This window comes from Engraulis encrasicolus, chromosome 21, assembly GCF_034702125.1.
Source record: "Engraulis encrasicolus isolate BLACKSEA-1 chromosome 21, IST_EnEncr_1.0, whole genome shotgun sequence".
Taxonomy (NCBI): domain Eukaryota; kingdom Metazoa; phylum Chordata; class Actinopteri; order Clupeiformes; family Engraulidae; genus Engraulis; species Engraulis encrasicolus.
In genome coordinates, this window is record NC_085877.1 from 41,183,266 (window position 1) to 41,192,742 (window position 9,477).

The following is a 9,477-nucleotide window of genomic DNA, read 5'->3' on the forward strand; positions in this document are numbered from 1 at the left end:
AGGGGTGGTCCGAGATGGATTGTGATGATTTGGGGTTTGGGGGTTTCTCCCCCGAGAAAATGTTGAAAATGTAAATGCAATTTTAACACATTATATGAAGAAGGGGTGCCTGTTTTAAAGGGGAATGATTTTAGACCATTTTCATTGTAGGAGGGATGATTTCAGACCATTTTCATTGTAGGAGGGATGGCATCCCGACTCATCCTACTACAACTCAAGCCCTGTTCCTACCTGAGTTCAGCTAGCTTCTGTCCATGCTTTGTCTTACAGACTGATAAAAAGGAAGAAAGGAGTCGCACACTGGAGCTGGATGCAAAATCAAAAACTGTATTAAACAAAGCCTAAAAAAGTAAATAAAACTGACAGACAGTGGACAAACGTTTCGGGTCTAGCCCTTCATCAGTGTTCCCAGTTTTCTGCCCGAAACGTTTTTAATGTAAACAAAATCTGCCCCCATAAGAAGAGTTCAGATCTCGGAAAGGGCTGAGCCGAGAAATGCAACATCACCAGGTATTGGCACGTCCAGGGTAGCGTGAGCAATACAACAGCATATTGAAATTGGCAGAACTGCTCCTTTCATGACAAGAGTTTCACACCTAGAGTTTTGTATCTCACACCCCCTCCACCTAATCCCCCACTATGCAGCTGCAAAATGGACAATGGCCACTTTCACTCTGAGGACAGTGAGAACAATTCTGTCATTCAAATTGAGTATCTTCTCATCACCACATGTATGGTGCATTTACACCTACACCCCATCCCCACTTAATCCACCACTATTAAGATTCTGTGTGCCACACCATGGCCATCAAAATGGAGGACACTGCAAACAGTGCTCCCATTCAACAGAACATTTTCCCCATCACCTTTAATTTTCCTCAGTAGTTTTTTATGTTCCACATGTATCAATGTTAGTGCACACATTTGGGATGGTGCATGTATGTTCAATCTGAGTATTGATCATGTATGCAAAATGGGGTTCAGTGTAAAGTTACAGTAAAGCAGGTAACAAAGTTAATGGAATTAGATGATATTTCACTAAAATAGGCATTTTAGTCATGTCCCCTAGTTTTCACTCATTCATGTTACTGTAACACATCAACACTCTGATATTTTTGGGATTTACCCCAGTCATAAGCAAAGGTATGTTCCCTAATGATCTGGTCAATATATGGATTTCTATATTTCATTTTTCAGTAATGACGCTCAGCTTAATCAGACATTTTCAAAGACCGAGGTCAAATACTGTGTGCTGTACTGCATACTATACATTTAGAATGCTACAAACACTTAAAGGTGCCGGTATGCTTGCTGCAAGATACGCGAGCGCGTGCACGATTCGTTCATGAACGCGTTAACGTGCGTATTTAATGTCGATTTCGCGCGCCTTGGACACGGCAGCCAAAAGCGTGCGCCAGGTGCAATATCTTCAAACTCGCTGGGGCGATCTAAGATAGACCGCGCAGTTCCACGCGTGTGCTTGATATAAAGACGACAATGGCAGCAACTTTTAAGAGCGTCTCGAGTTTGTCCGCAATTTCAAACATTTGTGATCATACTTGCAAGCAAGCATGTGCTGTCGGTTGCTCGCGGTGACGCGCGTAATTTACAACTAGCAGCAAGCATACCGGCACCTTTTGTCAAAGACTTCTAGATGTGTTTGCCTTGATGATTAATGAGGGTGACGTATGCAGACTGAATTTATCATTGTTGGTCATATAAAATACAGAGGACATGACCTCTGTGTCCTCAATGGTAGTTACGGCCATGATGACGCTATGCCAGATAAGTTCTACAATATTTCTCTTGGGACAGTATAACTCTTGAGTGGAGTTTCATTCTTAGAGTCTTACATTTCTCACCCACCACCCCACTATCACTTAATCCACCTCTATGGAGTGTCTGAATGCCAGGCCATGGCCATTCCCATGGACAGTGCAAACTGCTCGGTCATTCAGATGGAATTCCAATGCAAATACACCCATTCTTATACAGCTGCAGCTCATTGGTCAGGTTGGACACAGCTACATCTCATTGGTCAGAACTGGTTCCAGAAGCCCTGAGGGAGGGCCTCATCATATCACAAAGATACATAAATTGACTGAAGAGATGTTCACAAATGAGACAGTGATTGAAGGTGGTTTGTAGTCATCTTGAAGAAGAGATTTGAGGTTTTACTTCTATCTCAAGCAGTCATGACCATGAAGGAAATTAAAGAAGAAGGCTTTGATGATTTTCTCCAAGAGTATTCAAAGCGAACCCAAGAGGATGATTCAACCAGCAAAGAAGAAATGAGTCCTGCAATAAAAATGGAAGAGGAGTCCAATGTTACAGGAAACAGTCATGATGGTATGACGTCTATCAGGAAGGTGTCAGAATCATCTAAACTGGTTACAAAAAAGATGGAGATCAAAGAAGAAGATGATGATTTTCTCCAAGAGTATTTATGGCAACCACGACAGGATGATTCAACCAGCACAACAACCTGCAAAAAAGAAACGAGTTCTGCAATGGACATTAAAGAGGAAGAGGAGTCCAATGTTACAGGAAACAGTCATGATGGAATGAAGTTTTCCAGCAAGGAGTCAGAATCATCCCAACTGGTCACATACAAGACGGAGATCAAAAGAGAGGACTTTGAAGTCTCCTTGCACAGAATACAAGAGAATGATGACACAAAATCATCTTTCTTTAAGGAAGAAAATTGTTCATCCGTGGATATTGAAGAAGAAATTGACCATAACCTGATCGAGAATGGCAACAATGGCATGTCCCCTACAAGTAAGTAAGTTTTATATCAGAAAATGGTAGAGGTGGTTGAGTATTCTCAATCCCCTTTAACCCTCTGAGGTCTAATTGCCCTTGAGAGGGCAATTTGACATGTCTCCAAAAACAAATCTGTAACTCTGTGAGTTTTTGTCATTGAAACATATAAGTTACACCATTAGAAACCTCAGACCTTCCAGATTTCAAATATATATATATTAAATAAATTATATAGCTGGCCCAATTTAAAGCAAGTGAAAAGAAATCTTCGCATATTCTGTACTCTCTGCCTGTAGCAGCCACACGTATAGCTATTCACATGTAAAGTACCGGTGCTTGAGTGGCTATTCAGAGGTGACAACACGCCCCTTTCATCTGGGGGTGTGTTATCAGAGCACATGGAGATTGACAGGGGGGTGTGGGCCATTAGAGGTTTTTCACACCTATCTCATTAGTATTCAAATGAGACAGACAGTGACCTGACATAGTGTTTCTTTTTTGCATTTTGTATGAAAACAACAAAACATTTCTAAATGCCCTTTTTACTTTTATGCAGCCAACACATTTGTTTACAAGATTCAAACTTCAAAATTCTTGGCTAGATATATTTATTGTGTGTTTTCTTGCACTTTTTGAAGACCTCTGAAACCTGTTTTTTTGTACAGTTGTGTTTATACTCAATTTAAATAAAACATGTTTGTATGACACCCAATTTTCTTTCAGATTATTTATTGTCAGGCTTTTCAGAATGCAACCATATATTTCACTTTTGCATAGATGCTTACTGTTAGTTGAAAATACTTGAAAATGTCAGGGTGGTGCAAGCAGCCTAAAAGCCTCTGAAAGGCCTTAGACCTCAGAGGGTTAACCCTTGTACAATGCCCGTGTTTTTGTTAGATAGGTGTCTTTTTGATTGGGCATATAGACAAATAATAATACAAAAAATCATAGCTCATATTCACCCTCGTTAATCATCATCATGCTTCTGAATTTCTGTGTATATATGTCTTTGAGGGTGAGTGGTACAGTGAGAGAAAGACAAGGAGACAGCGAAGTAACTAATCTCAATCCACTCTCTTGGATTCAGCATCTATTGGGCTTCTCATGCAAGGTTGCAACACTGAGCCACTTAATTCACCCTCTTTCTTGTCTTCTCAACATGTGAACAGGATTGCATCAAAGAGTTTCAAAACAGACAGACCTGAACACTAACCTAGTAAACCAGCCCCATCATCCAGCGGGCAAAATATGTTTTGCCTGCGAGTGGATCTAGCGTCAGACAGTGCCTCATGCTCTGAAACTGGCAGACCGATCAATCACAATGCCGGAGATTTCTCTAGATTCCTTTTGAATGTATAGGTGCTGGCATGCTTGCTGCAAGATACGCGAGCGCGTGCACGATTCGTTCATGAACGCGTCAACGTGCGTATTTAATGTCAATTTTGCGCGCGTTGGACACGCCAGCCAAATGCGTGCGTCAGGTGCAATATGTTCAAACTCGCTGGGGGCGATCATAATATGGACTGCGCAGTTCCACGCGTGTGCTTGATATGAACACGACAATGGCAGCAACTTTTAAGAGCGTCTCATTGAGTTTGTTCGAAATTTCAAACATTTGTCATCATACTTCCTTGTTGCACTTTGAAAAGAGAGCATGCACATACAGGAGTAGTAGCAGTATTCTTTCCTTGCCGCCAGTATTTTGTGTCTTAGTCAACAGCTTTTGAAGCAAGCATGTGCTGTCGGTTGCTCGCGGTGACGTGCGTAATTTACAGCTTGCAGCAAGCATACCGGCACCTTATACCGGACAGGTTTTTGAGGGAGTGAGGACAAAGTGTTGGTCAATAGGCACAGAACAGTTTGAAAAACAACAGGTAACTTAGTTCCCATCAACAATCCTTCAATGTCTCATTGATTGGGGCCAGACTCAATATTCACATTTAATCTCACATTTAGTCTGGCTTGCCAGGCTACCTGAACACCTTACGCGGGTCAATGTAGGCCTAGTCCTTAAACTTCCCTGATGCCCACACATTGACATTTTAAGGTGAAATATTTTATATTTCCAAATCACAATTGTGACCATTGGGATAAACCATTGCCATTTCTTATGTATTGATTGACTAATTCGGTTGTATATACACATTTAGATAAGTACATTGTAAAAGAAGATAAATGTGAACTGCTCATCAAACATAAATACACTTATGAGGTGAGAGTATTTCAAGCATAATGTATTTTTTTCTGTAACTGTATTCATTCAACCTGCTTTATTGTTTATTGTTCAACCTGCTGTATTGTTTTCTTTTTTTTTAACCAGGTGCCCCTGTGGTCAACATGCATACTGGGAGGACATTTTTGTGCACCACATGTGGAAAGATGTTTAGTTATGTAGCACATTTAAGGAGACACCAGAGGCTTCATACTCATACTGGTGAAAAGACTTACCCTTGTAAAACATGTGGGAAATGTTTTACAACAAAGGATACTCTTCAGGCACACCTGAGGATTCATACTGGAGAAAAGTCTTTCCCATGTACAACATGTGGAAAGACGTTTCTACGAAAAGGTGGACTTCAGAAACACCTGATGACTCATACTGGAGAAAAGCCTTTCCCATGTATAACATGTGGAAAATCCTTCAGAGAAGGAGGAACTTTAAGAAGACACCAGATGATTCATACAGGTCAAAAGCCTTTTTCATGTATCACATGTGGAAAAACATTTAGAGACACAAGCAATTTAAAAACACATCAGAGGACTCACACTGGTGAAAAGCCTTACGTATGTGCCACATGTGGAAAGGCCTTTACACGGGCAAGTTGTTTAAAGATTCACCAGAGTACCCACACTGGTGAAAGATCAATGTGCCACTGAGTAGATTGGGCAGATATGTGTAAATAAAAAAAGGGGGGGTTTTGGTAACATTATTAGAATGCTTAACATACTGTATGTAAATGATTGCACTGCTATAATATGAAGGAAAAATGTGCAATTTCTTAAAAGGTTCTTTTTAATTTAAATATCCTTAAGTATTCTTGTGTGCTCTGACAAGACAATTGTGCTGAATACTTTATTATCTCATTACCTTTAAGACATCATTTCCAAAAACAACTAAACAAATGAGCTGATCTCAATTTAAAATAACATGCAGAAATGTAGACCACCACTTAGAAACATCCTGCCATGCATTTAAGGATACATGTTAATGTTTTGACAAGAAACATGTTGTAATGTGACTCCATGTAAAAAATGAATGTATTGCACTCTGTAAATGTTTAAAGAATTAAAGAATAATGGATGGAATTATGTTTGTCTTATTTGTAATTGTGACGAAGACTAATAATTCACCTCAAAACACGTTGCTGAGATAGCACTTACGTTTTCCTTTGCAAATCTACAGGCAGCATATGTGATTAAATAAACTTTTTTAATTGTAATGCAAAAAAAACTTCAGATATCTGTAAAAAAAAAATGGAGGGTTTCTTGTCACAAAACCTGACGGTGGTGACATCTGATGGAGTTCACAAAAAAAACATGTGTTTTACATGTTTTTGACAAGTTTTAACAATGTGCTTACAGTAAGTATCTACAATTATGTTTAATTGTTGAAGTAATTCACTTTAATACAGTAAACTTATTTCTTTACTTCTAATTCTGTATGGCACTGTTGACAAAACCAAGAAAGAGCCTATTTTATGGAAAATGTAAAACATGGGGAGCTTGACAATACATTTCCTGCACAGCCAAGACCTTTGTCTATGATAATACACCTCTATATTTTGGACTTGAACAAATTAAAACGTGTTTTTGCCACATTTTCAAGAATCAGTTAATAATAATAATAATAATAATAATAATAATAATTGTATTTGTATAGCACTGTGTCATACAAGGCATGTAACTCAAAGTGCTTAACAAATGGGAAAAAAACATTGTTAGAGATAGATTTAAAAGGAGAGGTAGAGAAGAGAGGCAGAAAAAGCAGGAAGGCAGAGGAAGAAGAGATAGACAGAGAATGTAGAGTCATAAGGTCAACGTAGGTTAGGACCAGGATTCTTAGATGTGTAAGGTCCATAGTGGCTGGGCCTATCATAAGTCATAGATAGTCACACAGAGATTGGGTGCTCAGGTGCGGCCCCTGGTGGCATCAGGGGTGAGGAAAAACTCCCTTTCGCTTGATTCATAGTTTGTGAGGGGTAAAAAAAAGCTCAGTGGGGTCTGAGAAAAAAGACCCCCTGTAGTCAGGAAGAAACCTCAGGCAGAGACCAGCGGCCACCTAGGGGAGCCCCCTGCCAGGGCTGGATTGCGAGTAGTAAGGGCGCTGCGGCAGCTGGGACACTATGACGCCTTTGCAGCTAGGAGTTGGCAAGGATGAAGAGGTGGGTCTTCAGCTGCTTCTTAAAGGAGTCGACGGAGGTGGCTGATCGGATCTCGATGGGGAGGGCGTTCCATCTCTTGGGCGCATAGCAGGCAAACGCGGCGTCGCCGATCTTCCTCTGCGGGGGGGTGGGGGTCCTTAGCAGCTTGGCATCAGTGGACCTGAGAGCTCGAGCAGGGGCATAAAAAGAGAGCATGTCTGAGATATAGCTAGGGGCAAGTCCATTTAATGCTTTAAATACTGTGAGCAGAATCTTAAAGTCGATTCTGTATGAGACAGGTAACCAGTGCAGGTCTGCCAAGACAGGAGAGATGTGCTCTCTCATTCTGGTTCTTGTTAGGATTCTTGCCGCAGAATTTTGAATGAGTTGCAATTTGTCAATTAATTTTTTTGGGAGACCAGAGAAGAGAGCATTGCAGTAGTCTATCCTACTGGTGACAAAGGCATGAATAAGTTTCTCAGCGTCTTGTCGGGGGGCCAAGCCGCGCACTTTGTTGACATTTCTAAGATGGAAAAAAGCAGATTTTGTTATCTTGTTGATGTGAGGCTCAAAGCTCAAATCCGAGTCTATGACCACACCTAGGCTAGTAACCTTATCTTTAATGTGTATGCTTAGGTCGCCTAGGCTTGAGTGGAGTTTTGCACGTTTTTTCTTAGGCCCAATGAGCAACACTTCAGTTTTATCTTCATTTAATTTTAGGAAGTTACTGTTCATCCAATCTGTAATGGCAGACATGCATTTAGTCAAGGCGTGAATGGCAGTGGTTTGGCTAGGCTCGACAGAGATATATAGTTGAGTGTCATCGGCATAGCTATGAAAATCAACATTGTGCTCTCTGATGATGGAGCCCAGGGGCAACATATAGAGAGAGAAGAGGAGAGGGCCCAAGCAACTACCCTGAGCAACTCCAAAAGGCACATCATACTTGTTGGAGACGTATTCTCCGATGGTGACAAAAAACTGTCTTCCTGTAATATATGTTTTGAACCACTCTAAGACTTGACCGGACAAGCCTACCCAAGATTCAAGGCGGTCAATTAGTATGTTGTGGTCTATCGTGTCAAAGGCGGCACTGAGGTCGAGGAGGATAAGTGCTGAAACTTTGTTTGCGGCAGTGCTGAGCCTAAGATCACTTATTATTTTGGTTAGTGCTGTTTCGGTGCTATGGTTGGCTCTAAAGCCTGATTGGAATTTTTCCAAGATATCATTCCCAGCCAGATGTTGATTAAGCTGTTTAAATACAACTTTTTCTAGTACCTTGCTTATAAAGGGGAGGTTTGATATAGGTCTGTAGTTGTTTAAAGAATTCTGATCTAAATTTGTCTTTTTTAGGAGCGGCTTTACCATGGCTGTTTTGAATGAGCTTGGAAAAATGCCTGTAAGCATAGAGGTGTTAACAATTTGCAGTAAAGGTGCTGCTAAGCAACCAAGTATGTTTTTTAGCAGATATGTGGGGATCGCGTCAAGGCTGCAGGTAGACTGCTTACTTTCCCTGACTATTTTACAGAGGTCGTCCTCTGTAATTGGACAAAACTTTTGGAAGCTCTCAGGTCTCCTAGGGGGGTTTAACCCTCCCCTCGGTGTATCGCCTGAGTGGGCGACAGAGGTTGCTGCGTTTCCACCTTGGATGCCTTCTCTAATGTCGGCAATCTTTTTATTAAAAAATCTAGCAAATTCCTCGCACTTGGCATGTGATGCTGCATTTAGGTTGTTATTGCTATGTGTTGGATTAAGCAGGTGGTCAATAGTGGAAAAAAGAACTTTCGCATTATGCTGGTTGTCTGTTATGATTTTGGAAAAATATGCTTTTCTCTCTGAGCGTACCGCATTATTGTAGGAGGAGAACTCATCCCTAAGGGATTGTCTGTGGACTTCTAATTTAGTTTTCCTCCAAAGACGCTCGGTTACTCTGCATTTTCTTTTTAAGGCTCTAAGTGAGTCATTCATCCAAGGTGAATACCTAGCTCTGGTTCTTGTCGTCGTTCTAATTGGAGCTATGTTATCTAGAATTCCTCTTAAGTTGTTGTTGAAGCTATCAACCATTTCATCAGGTGTGCAGTGACCATTTAGTAGGTCACCTGATTTGATGAGGTCTGAAATCTTAAGCTCAGCAGAGGCATTAATGCGTCGTCTGTGAATGACATTGTTGGGTGTGCTAATTTGTGTTGAAATGTCAAAATCAAAAAACACACAGTGGTGGTCGGAGAGGCCGACGTCCGTGACCGATATATTGTTGATATCAAGCGCATGTGAAATAACAAGGTCAAGTGTGTTGCCTTTTCGATGGGTAGGCTGTTCTGTAACATTCTGGACGAGACCGAATCCATTT

At 40.9% G+C, this 9,477-nt stretch overlaps 1 protein-coding gene across 1 annotated transcript; it reads left to right on the top strand.

Moving 5' to 3' along the window:
* The first annotated feature begins 2,136 nt into the window (after positions 1-2,136).
* Positions 2,137-6,072, top strand: LOC134437218 (zinc finger protein 805-like). The gene is made up of 2 exons (XM_063186718.1): positions 2,137-2,781; positions 5,087-6,072. The coding sequence occupies exons 1-2, from the start codon at positions 2,196-2,198 to the stop codon at positions 5,641-5,643; spliced, it is 1,143 nt and encodes a 380-aa protein (XP_063042788.1). The 5' UTR covers positions 2,137-2,195; the 3' UTR covers positions 5,644-6,072.
* Positions 6,073-9,477: the final 3,405 nt, after the last annotated feature.